This window comes from Solanum pennellii, chromosome 3 (genome assembly GCF_001406875.1).
Source record: "Solanum pennellii chromosome 3, SPENNV200".
Classification (NCBI taxonomy): domain Eukaryota; kingdom Viridiplantae; phylum Streptophyta; class Magnoliopsida; order Solanales; family Solanaceae; genus Solanum; species Solanum pennellii.
The window spans coordinates 71,047,448-71,059,275 of NC_028639.1; the positions used below are offsets into that span (position 1 = coordinate 71,047,448).

At 35.2% G+C, this 11,828-nt stretch overlaps 1 protein-coding gene across 29 annotated transcripts in view; it reads left to right on the top strand.

Moving 5' to 3' along the window:
* LOC107013672 (protein TOPLESS-like) overlaps positions 1–11,769 on the top strand; it is a 29,206-nt gene extending 17,437 nt beyond the window's left edge. Inside the window, exons 1-14 of one of the 29 annotated variants that reach the window (XR_003577613.1) lie at positions 27–856; positions 940–1,098; positions 1,177–1,344; positions 2,361–2,471; positions 2,555–2,713; positions 2,792–2,959; positions 5,257–5,300; positions 5,561–5,695; positions 8,427–9,591; positions 9,669–9,777; positions 9,890–9,985; positions 10,262–10,445; positions 10,557–10,635; positions 11,240–11,769. Coding sequence is in view for 12 of the 29 variants with exons in the window: in XM_027915979.1 (XP_027771780.1) it covers positions 9,677–9,777; positions 10,262–10,471; positions 10,557–10,622; positions 11,240–11,357 (495 nt within the window). In the remaining 17 variants the exon portion in view is untranslated. Of the gene's footprint in view, positions 857–939; positions 1,099–1,176; positions 1,550–2,360; positions 2,472–2,554; positions 2,714–2,791; positions 5,696–8,135; positions 8,158–8,426; positions 9,592–9,668; positions 9,778–9,889; positions 9,986–10,261; positions 10,472–10,513; positions 10,636–11,239 lie in introns of those variants that run through there. The other 28 variants (XR_003577615.1, XR_003577606.1, XR_003577607.1 and 25 more) reach the window with 28 other exon arrangements.
* The last annotated feature ends 59 nt before the right edge of the window (positions 11,770–11,828 follow it).

Sequence of the window (11,828 nt, forward strand, 5' to 3'; positions counted from 1 at the left end):
TGTTAAGTTTAGTGGAAATGAACTATATGATCCAGGCAGTGTTGTGCTTCTCTTTTCATATGAGTTTGAGTTCTCCTCCTGTTTGGAAGGGAAGGGGTCTTAGTTTCGCGGCATCTCATTTTTCTATCTTGGTCAGTAGTCTTGATTCTATTGAAGTGAAATTAAAATTTCAAAAAAGGTGATCTTTCAGAACGTCATGGGAAGCTTAAGGCCTCCTAAACGAGGTCTAGCACCTACACATTATGTGTTCTATTTTCTTTTCTTTTCCTTAATAGGTTTTTCAATTTATAGTAAAGAAGAGTTGATGATCAAGTATCATTTTCTGCATCTTCGGAGATCCTTCTGTCTTTGTCCTTATAGATTGTCTAGATCAGAGTAATAGGCCGCTGATGTTTGTGCGCAATGATTTGACAACTTAATGGTGTCCAACTTTGGACTAGCAATAGTAACAAAACGTTTGCTTGGTATTTCAAGTTCACATCTTAAGTGCTTTCTACTGAATTGTAGCCATGTTCCTTCCCCTTACTACTCAATTGGAAGGTGTTTTATCTCTGTGACTGCACAACATGGATGTGAGGGCATTGTAATCAGGCATTGAACAGAAAATTTCATAGTGAACTCTTACTAGGAAATAATGCTTAGCTGGAGAGTTTGTTTTGTTATCAATATTTCTTCCCTGGTTTGTTTCAGCTGTGTTGGTTTTGATGATTCAGTTTCTGATTATGATTCCATATGCTTACTCCAGGTGTCAAGGTTAATATGTACAAACTCTGGTGATGCCATCTTAGTATTAGCATCGAATGCTATTAACCTGCTTTGGAAGTGGCTAAGAAATGAGCGCAATTCAGGGGGCAAGGTAAATGTACACCAAAATTGTGGCTTTCCTCCATTTTGTACAGAAGTGATTCTGAGAGTTGTGTCAATCTTTGTTTCGGCCAGTACTGTGGCAACCTTCAAATTGGCATCTTAATGACAAATGATGTGCAAGAACCAAACCATGAGAAAGTTGTCTCCTGCTTTGCTTTGTCCAAGAATGCTTGCTATGTCATATCAACATCTGGTGGAAAGATCTCCTTGTTCAACATGATGACATTCAAGGTATAACAAGATTGTCTTCTTTTTATTTCTACCCTTGACTCAAAGATTCAGTGCTGAATTATTATCTTATGGATGCAGAGAGTGACCATGTGTCCTTTGCTATAATATCTTGCAGCCTGTAAATCCAATATCTGTAGCATCAGCAAACAAATTCTGGATTTGCATATAGGTGGCCTCTTTTGTTGCCATCAGTGGAATGGTGTGTAAATTTAACTCCAAAGGTGTATGTCTAGCTTCACTCCAAAGGTTAGTGCCTAGCCTCTCGCCTTGCCGCTAGGTGAGGCAGACCCTTGTTGGATATTTGTCTCCTGTCGCCATCCAAAACACTGAACTTTTGCTAAGACCATGAATTTGTATGTATAGGTAATATTTAGCATAATACCAAGTAGAGTGTAGTAATAGGTATACATATATTGGAACATAAAACTAAGACACGCATTATTTTTTCTAATGCATTCTACGAAACGACTTCTTACTGCTTTAATTTTAATGATATTTTGCTATCCACCTTTGAAGAGAAGAAAACGTCATTTTTCTTGTAGTTAGACTTTCATGAGCTAGAATAGTGAAATTGGTATCAGAACAATATCCAGTCCTGAAGTCTGAACTGCTACGGATCATGGAAAGGTGAAACCCCCCCTCAAAGTTGGCCATTGTTACAAAGATATGAACCAATGCATGGCTATATGTTTGAACATAACGTACATTAACGCATACAAGAGGACTACAAAATTAACTTTCTTAGACCATCTTGCTTTAAAAAAAATTGAGATGAATATTTCAAAAGAATTTCATTTTGCAATCATGTATGTGTAAAATCATGTTATTACAATGAAGTGGGGCATCTGATTTCCAGTATGAACATTTCTAGCATTACTGGAGTATCCCTCGGAATATTATGTTTCAGATGTTTGATTTTTTCAACTTCTCTGCATCCTCGTGTGCATACAATAAGTAAATTTATGTGTGATATCCTCAAGAAGTAATGTCAGGATACGTAGTCACTTCACCAAATTGATTTCATCTCTGATATTTGAAGTAATTTTTCAATAACCNGGTGTTTTATCTCTGTGACTGCACAACATGGATGTGAGGGCATTGTAATCAGGCATTGAACAGAAAATTTCATAGTGAACTCTTACTAGGAAATAATGCTTAGCTGGAGAGTTTGTTTTGTTATCAATATTTCTTCCCTGGTTTGTTTCAGCTGTGTTGGTTTTGATGATTCAGTTTCTGATTATGATTCCATATGCTTACTCCAGGTGTCAAGGTTAATATGTACAAACTCTGGTGATGCCATCTTAGTATTAGCATCGAATGCTATTAACCTGCTTTGGAAGTGGCTAAGAAATGAGCGCAATTCAGGGGGCAAGGTAAATGTACACCAAAATTGTGGCTTTCCTCCATTTTGTACAGAAGTGATTCTGAGAGTTGTGTCAATCTTTGTTTCGGCCAGTACTGTGGCAACCTTCAAATTGGCATCTTAATGACAAATGATGTGCAAGAACCAAACCATGAGAAAGTTGTCTCCTGCTTTGCTTTGTCCAAGAATGCTTGCTATGTCATATCAACATCTGGTGGAAAGATCTCCTTGTTCAACATGATGACATTCAAGGTATAACAAGATTGTCTTCTTTTTATTTCTACCCTTGACTCAAAGATTCAGTGCTGAATTATTATCTTATGGATGCAGAGAGTGACCATGTGTCCTTTGCTATAATATCTTGCAGCCTGTAAATCCAATATCTGTAGCATCAGCAAACAAATTCTGGATTTGCATATAGGTGGCCTCTTTTGTTGCCATCAGTGGAATGGTGTGTAAATTTAACTCCAAAGGTGTATGTCTAGCTTCACTCCAAAGGTTAGTGCCTAGCCTCTCGCCTTGCCGCTAGGTGAGGCAGACCCTTGTTGGATATTTGTCTCCTGTCGCCATCCAAAACACTGAACTTTTGCTAAGACCATGAATTTGTATGTATAGGTAATATTTAGCATAATACCAAGTAGAGTGTAGTAATAGGTATACATATATTGGAACATAAAACTAAGACACGCATTATTTTTTCTAATGCATTCTACGAAACGACTTCTTACTGCTTTAATTTTAATGATATTTTGCTATCCACCTTTGAAGAGAAGAAAACGTCATTTTTCTTGTAGTTAGACTTTCATGAGCTAGAATAGTGAAATTGGTATCAGAACAATATCCAGTCCTGAAGTCTGAACTGCTACGGATCATGGAAAGGTGAAACCCCCCCTCAAAGTTGGCCATTGTTACAAAGATATGAACCAATGCATGGCTATATGTTTGAACATAACGTACATTAACGCATACAAGAGGACTACAAAATTAACTTTCTTAGACCATCTTGCTTTAAAAAAAATTGAGATGAATATTTCAAAAGAATTTCATTTTGCAATCATGTATGTGTAAAATCATGTTATTACAATGAAGTGGGGCATCTGATTTCCAGTATGAACATTTCTAGCATTACTGGAGTATCCCTCGGAATATTATGTTTCAGATGTTTGATTTTTTCAACTTCTCTGCATCCTCGTGTGCATACAATAAGTAAATTTATGTGTGATATCCTCAAGAAGTAATGTCAGGATACGTAGTCACTTCACCAAATTGATTTCATCTCTGATATTTGAAGTAATTTTTCAATAACCTTGTCATATTTTTGCAGCAATTCAAATATCCAAACCAATTTGCATTAGGTATTCCAGATGGTAGTGTTCATGTTTTTGAACCACTTGAATCTGAAGATAAATGGGGTGTCCCTCCACCACTTGAAAATGACTTTGCAAAAGGTGTGCCTTAGAGGTTTCTTTGTTATGTCGGTGCTTGATCGGAGCCTGAAGCTCCAATAGATGGCGCAGCTGGCACACCTTTTGCAAAGCCATTTTCAAGTGGTGGAGGGACACCCCATTTACCTTCAGATTCAAGTGGTTCAAAAACATGAACACTACCATCTGGAATACCTAATGCAAATTGGTTTGGATATTTGAATTGCTGCAAAAATATGACAAAGTTATTGAAAAATTACTTCAAATATCAGAGATGAAATAAGTTTGATGAAGTGACTACGTATCCTGACATTACTTCTTGAGGATATCAGACACATAAATTTACTTATTGTATAGCTTGATTCTCCGATTTGGCTCGTTGAGAATGGACCAGAATTTTTGTGAGAAAAAGACAACTCACTCTCATGCCAAATGTAATATGAACTGATGATACAAACTATGAAACTTGGAGCATGGTACAAAAATACCTTCAAAAGGATATCACTTATTTCTCTCTATATATATATATAATCAAATATTTTATTTTCACATCGCTCTTTATTTTCATGTAAAATCAATATATTCTTATATAATTTTATATGTAATACTCATTTTTGGTATATAATTCTTATATCTAAAACATATCATGGTATAAATAAAATTAATGGCAAAGTTAGATTATTGTTATATTTTTCATATAAATTTATTATTTTGAAAGTATATTTTTATAGAAAAATATAATATAGGTATTACATATAATTTATTATTATTGTTAACTACATATGCATGGTATATGTTTTTATATCTGAAATATACCATGTATTTTTATGGTACAAATATAATTTATAGAAAATTCATATCACTGTTATATTTTTGTATAAAATAATTAGACAGATATTCATGGTATAAATTATAATGACAAAAACACCTTTTGTTAAAAAAAATATTTATTAAATATGAAGATATATTTCTAATATATACCTGGTATAAATTTTTTATATATGTAAAATAAATTATTTTTATTTATGATACAAAATATAGTAATTTGTAGGAAAGTCTAATTGGGGTGAAATAAGAATAAAGAACAAAAATACATCCATATTCATCCAACAGCCACAAAAATGATACAAAAGTGAAAGGCATTTCATATATAAATCTTACTGAAGCCGAAACCTAACCAAACCCAGAATCGGCCAAGTAGCATGACGGCGCAACACCAATGAAGCTTCTCCGTTATAGAGAAGGCTTCATCTATGGCAGAATCACATCTACCCAAATCTTTTTCTTTACTTACCATTCAAAATCTAGGGTTTTTGTAAACACTGATGGGTGTTGTGCAATTTGATACAACTAAAAATCGATTTGTGGCAGCGGTGGATGATTTCTCAATCAAATTCTCCGATGTGGACCATCCCGTAAGTTTTATTCATTGAGAAAATTGTGGTGTTGTGTACACTATATTTAACTGCTTTTTCCTTTTATATCAATGAATAAATTATTTAATGCAATCCGATTCATTTCTCTATTTAGCCTGTTTCTGCTAATGAAAATGTGATAAAGGTTTTGGCAAACAATAAAGGTATTAGCTTCCAGGGCATCTAGAACTAAATCTTAGGGTTCCATTTTTTTCTTTACACAAACATGACCAGGTGTCCTTTGCTATAATATCATGTAGCCTACAGTAAATCCAATATATGTAGAATCAGCAAACAAATTCTGGATTTGCAGATAGGTGGCCTCTTTTGTTGCTATCAGTGGAATGGTTTGTAAATTCAACTCCCAAAGGTGCATGTCTAGCCTCACTCCAAAGGTGAGTGCCTAGCCTCTCAAAACACTGAACTTTGGCTATGGTTGTAAATATTTCACGTTTTTGCCTTATCTATATGAACTTGTACTCTCCTTTTTATAATTTCGTATGTATCAAGAAGTTGTTGTATTATAGTAGAAACAATACAAAAATAAAATTAACATATATCTTCCTTCGAATGAATGCTTAATAGACTGTTTTCAAGTTAATATTACACATATGCAAGAAGTGTTAGTAATTTATGATAAACATATAGTTAATAATTACTGAATTTAAAAAAGCAATAATTAATGATATCTTTACCGGCTAAATGGCGTCTGCCTACAAGTAAATTACATTGAGATTTTTTTGCCTCTTCTCATAATCTTAGAATCAAGAAAACCTAAAGGGATATTTGTGGAAATCCTTAAACTCAAGAATATGCAAAAAAAATAGAAAGAAGAAGTAAATAGCTAAAAAATGAGATGCAGCTTTAGTAGTTTCAAAAAAAAAAAAGTGATACATTTTTAGTAATAGTCATGATTGTGAATGGACCATGCAACAAAATTGCTTGAAGGACATACAATCTAAAAATGATGAAGTAACCACAAGAGGAAACGTTTTTACCAGATAACAGAAGCAGAAAACCTAAGAGATAAGAAAGCAACAAAAAAACAATTGTGTATCTCATGATTCCAAGTGAATCAAACATAACTTCACAACAAAAAGCATTATTCTCAGCCCCCTTTTTTGTTTGTAATCACTACCCTTAATATAATTGCATCTGATGACCAAGATACAGAAAAGAGACGACAAAAGATTAAGAGCCAAGCAAGAGAACTCATATCCTGTAAGGAAAGATAAGCACAACTCTATTGGATCACATGGTTTATTTACAATCAACTTAACACTAGAAGTTTCATTTGCTGATAACATGTATGAATGCCACGGATTTTGATCATGTCATATAGTGCACTAAGGCGATGTGAAAAACACTGAAATTTCCAACCCTAAAACTTGAAGGAGGACAAGCTATGGTTTAATGTGCATCAGTTGGTATCTTCAATTAAGAGTCTTTTATCTCATTTTGTACATGTACTATCTCCTATATTATCTCATTTTATACATGTATTATCTACTATGTTATCTCACTTTATACATGCATTATCTTCTATGTTATCTCGCTTTATACATGTATTTTTACTATGTTATCTTATTTTATACATGTATAATCTGCTATTGATATGCTCAATGTAAAGGTGTGTGAGATAGAACTTACAATTAGATATTTCATGAATCAAGAAATCTGGGATCATACCTTAGTGACTCAGAGATTCTTAGGGAGCTTCAAGGACTTGCAGTGGAATGATGCTCTAATTTCAGTGACCTTCCATATTTTGGATTTGTCATTAGGCTTTTCATTAGTTCGGGGTGTTACATGTCTTGCATCCAGTCTTACAAAGCCAATTGAATGTAGAATACATATTAGTAGAAGAAATTGATATGAAAATCAGACAAGATTTCTTTGTGTGTCCTCCACTTTTAAATGAAATGAGTGTTTATTCTAAGTAGGAAGCCTCAAACTTAAAAGTTACAGCTACAACAAAATACCTTGTGCAATCCCAAAAGAGGGGTTTACGGAGGATAAAATGCATGCATACCTTACCACTATCTCTATGAGGTAGAGAGGTTGTTTCCGATCGACTATCGGTTCAAAAGAAAAGTGGGTTTTGAAACATATATAAGGAAATAAGGGAGTAAAAGAGATACAAAGCAAATAGAACAACATATAGTAATAAACACTGAATAACAAAGAAAATATTAGATTAATGAAATGAAGTAATTATTGTTAGACAAGAAAACCCTATAAATTGAAAAGGAAAAAATAAGTTACATGAGATGCTATTGATGGAATTAATATAATAGACTTAAAGTTCAACAAATTTAGGGTTCTGAATTGAACTTCAAACCTGTTGAATTAACTCCATCAATGGCGTCTCATGTAACTTCTTTTTCTTTTTAATTTCTAGGGTTTTTTTATCTATTAGTAATTATTGTGTTTCATTTCCTTATCCATAATCATATATTTTCTTTGTTATTAGTATTTATTATTATTTGTTGTTTTGTTTGTTTTGTATTTCTGCGCCCTTATTTCCTTATAATCGTGCTTCGAATTCAATTTTTCTTTTGAGCCGAGGGTCTGTCGAAAACAACCTCTCTACCCCCAATGGCCAATAGTATAGGGTCATAGGGGTAAGGTCTGCATATATCTTACCCTCCCCAGATCCCACTTTGTGAAATTGCACCAGTATGTTGTTGTAACTTTTTAGTTTGAGAGACTTCCTACGTATAAACAAGATATATAGATACTCATTATGTTTAAAAGTGGAAGACACACTAAGAAGTCTTGTCTGCTTTTCATGTCAATATCATCTACTAATATGTATTTTTGGCATCCTACTAGCTTTGTAAAAATGGGCATGCAAGAAATGTATGATTCCGAATTAATGAAGAGCCTTACGACAAATTCAAGATATAGAAGTTCAAGGAAATTAGTGATCCATTACAGTGCAGTCCTTGAAGCTTCTTGGAGTGGCTAGGGTAGAATCCCCATGTCTCTTGATTCATGAAGTATCTAATTATGTTTGTTATCTCATGAATTACTGATAGCGAATAATTTATGTATAAGATAAAAGACTTTTCCGTTGAACATACAAGTGGAAACTTTAGTGTTTTTCTTAACACTTTTGTGCAGAATCGGAGATGATCAAGGCGTGTGACATCAGAACATGCCATCAGCAAATAAAATTGTTCGTGTCAAGTTTAGTGGAAATGAACCATATGATCCAGGCAGTGTTGTGCTTCTCTTTTCATATGAGTGTGGGTTCTCCTCCTGTTTGGGAGGGAAGGGGTCTTGGTTTTGCGGCATCTCATTTTTCTATCTTGGTCACCAGTTTTGATTCTATTGAAGTGAAATTAAAATTTCAAAAAAGGTGATCTTTCAGAACGTCATGGGAAGCTTAAGGCCTCCTAAACGAGGTCTAGCACCTACACATTATGTATTCTAGTCTCTTTTCTTTTCCCTAATAGGTTTTTCAACTTATAGTAAAGAAGAGTTGATGATCAAGTATCACTTTCTGCATCTTCGGAGATCCTTCTGTCTGTGTCCTTATAGATTGTCTAGATCAGAGCAATAGGCCGCTGATGTTTGTGCCCAATGATTTGACAACTTCAATGGTGCCCAACTTTGGACTAGCAATAGTAACTAAACTTCTGCCTGGTATTTCAAGTTCACATCCTAAGTGCTTTCTACTGAATTGTAGCCATGTTCCTTCCCCGTACCCCACAATTTGGAAGGTGTTGTATCTCTGTGACTGCACAACATGGATGTGAGGGCATTGTAATCTGGCAGAAAATTTCACAGTGAACTCTTACTAGGAAATAATGCTTAGCTGGAGAGTTTGTTTAGTTATCAATATTTCTTCCCTGGTTTGTTTCAATTGTGTTAGTTTTGATGATTCAGTTTCTGATTATGATTCAATTTGCTCACTCCAGATATCAAGGTTAATATGTACAAACTCTGGTGATGCCATCTTAGTATTAGCATCGAATGCTATTAACCTGCATTGGAAGTGGCTAAGAAATGAGCGCAATTCAGGGGGCAAGGAAATAACCAAAATTGTGGCTTTCCTCCATTTTGTACGGAAGTGATTCTGAGAGTTGTGTCAATCTTTCTTTAGGCAACAACCAGTGTTTCACCAGCACTGTGGCAACCTTCAAGAGGCATCTTAATGACAAATGATGTGCAAGAACCAAACCATGAGGAAGCTGTCTCCTGCTTTGCTTTGTCCAAGAATGCTTGCTATGTGATATCAACATCTGGTGGAAAGATCTCCTTGTTCAACATGATGACATTCAAGGTATAACAAGATTGTCTTCTTTTTATTTCTACCCTTGACTCAAAGACTCAGTGCTGAATTATATCTTATGGATGCAGAGAGTTTCATGCCTCCACCTCCAGCAGCAACTTATATTGCCTTCCATCCTCAAGATAACAACATCATCACTATTGGCATGGATAATTCTATAATGTCCGACTGGGTGAGGTATGATAAAGATAAAGACGAAGTCTTTGTTGTGATTGGTAGTCATCTGATTTCCTGTTTTGGGCCAGTTACCATATGTTGTTATTTAGTAGATGTCAATCTCTTGTTGAAGGTTAAAAGCAAGCTTAGAGGGCACTCTAAAAGGATAACTGGCCTTGCCTTCTCTCATTTGCTCAATGTGCTAGTTTCCTCGGGAGCTGATTCTCAGGTTAATGACTTATATGCTTGGCTATCATAGCCTATAGATGAGCTGAGTATATTGCATGTTTTGCATAATCTCTCTGCAGTCATGATTAGTTTTTGGATTTTTAATGTCTTTTACTGATAACAAATACTAAGCCTACATCCACATCTCAAATGATCATTGATCTTAAAAAAAAAAAATCACTCTGCATTTCTGACACTCTTTAAAGGGGTTATTCTTTATATTTTTCGTTGCTCTTTCTTATCCTTCTGTATTTATCAACATCATCTGCTTTTGTAGAGCTGTGTATGGAGCACTGTTGGGCGGGAATGCAGAGGGCCAGATCCTTGCAGCTACGGGGTCGATCGATATCTCAATCAGATACCAGAGTGCAGTTCATCAGGATCAAACTCATTTCTTTGTTGTGCATGACGCACAGCTTGCAATTTATGAAAAAACAAAGTTGAAATGCTTAAAGCAGCAGGTAAGTCCTCTCCCGGACTACAGTTGGTAAGTCCTCTCCCGGACTACAGTTGGTTATTAGTTCTACAGTGGGTTCCGTGCTGAAGTACTGCCCCAATTTCTAATGTGATAGCCAGCTGATACATGCCAGTTTCTTGGATGCAACTGTGTGCATATTCACTCTCCATATGCGATGCCGGTATTATTCCTGGGTATTTTTTGCTGCCTGCAAACTTGTTTACTGCTTTAATTTAAGATACTCTGCAATCGACTATTGAAGACAAAAATCGTCATTCTTCTTTTTGTTTCGTGACCTAGAATAGTGAAATCGATATCAGAGCAACATCGAGTCCCCAAGTTTGAACTGCAACTCATCACGGGAAAGGGGGGGAACCCTCAGACTTGGCAATTGGTAAAAAGATATCAATCATGCATGGCTATGTTTGAACATAACATACATTTTATACATACAAGAGGACTACAAAATTCACTATTCTAGACCATCTTTTTTTAAAGAAATTGGGATGAATGTTTCAAAAGAATTTCGTTTTGCAATCATGTATTTGTAAAATCATGTTATTGCAATGGAGTGGGGAGATTTGCTGGAATTGACATGTCTGGCGTCACCTGGAATATCCTCGGAATGCTATGTTTCAGGTGTTTGATTTTTGAACTTCTGTGTATCCCTGTGTCCATCCAATAAGTAAATCTATGATGTCTGATAGCCTCGAGAAGAAATGTCAGGATAATTGACCAAACAGAATTCATTATGATATTTGAAGTAATTCTTTCAATAACCTTGTCATTTTTCTGCAGCAGTTCAAATATCCACCCAGTTGTTGCAGAACATCTAGAAGATCCAAGGCAATATGCACGAGCTATGTCAGATAGCAGTGTTAATGTTTCCATACCACTTGAATCTGGAGGCAAATAAGGCGTCCTTCCACCACTTGTAAATGGTTCTGCAGACGGCGTTCCAGCAATCTCAAGGCAGATGGGGCGTTCCTCCAACACTTGAAAATGATTTTGCAGAAGATGTGCCAGCTGCTCCATCCAGGAGCTTGAAGCTTCGATCAAGCACCAACATAACAGAGAACCATTAAGCAAACAAACAGTCTCGATCGTCTTAGGTCTTATATCATGCTGTTTGTTGTGGCAATCTACTTGCTACAAGACATGATTTAGCTAGTACTCTTCAACAACTTTCTAACTCAAGTGTTTTTGGCGGCTCAGTCACTAATGACATTTGTTTTTCGAATTCTTTGGCTTATGTGAATCAACAATATTTTTCAGTTTGTTTATCAAGATATTTGAATGAAAATCCAAAACGAGTGCTTTAATATCAATATACAAATGCCTTTAAATGAGAATGAAAAAATTATTCAGGTGTGAGAAATTGTGCATC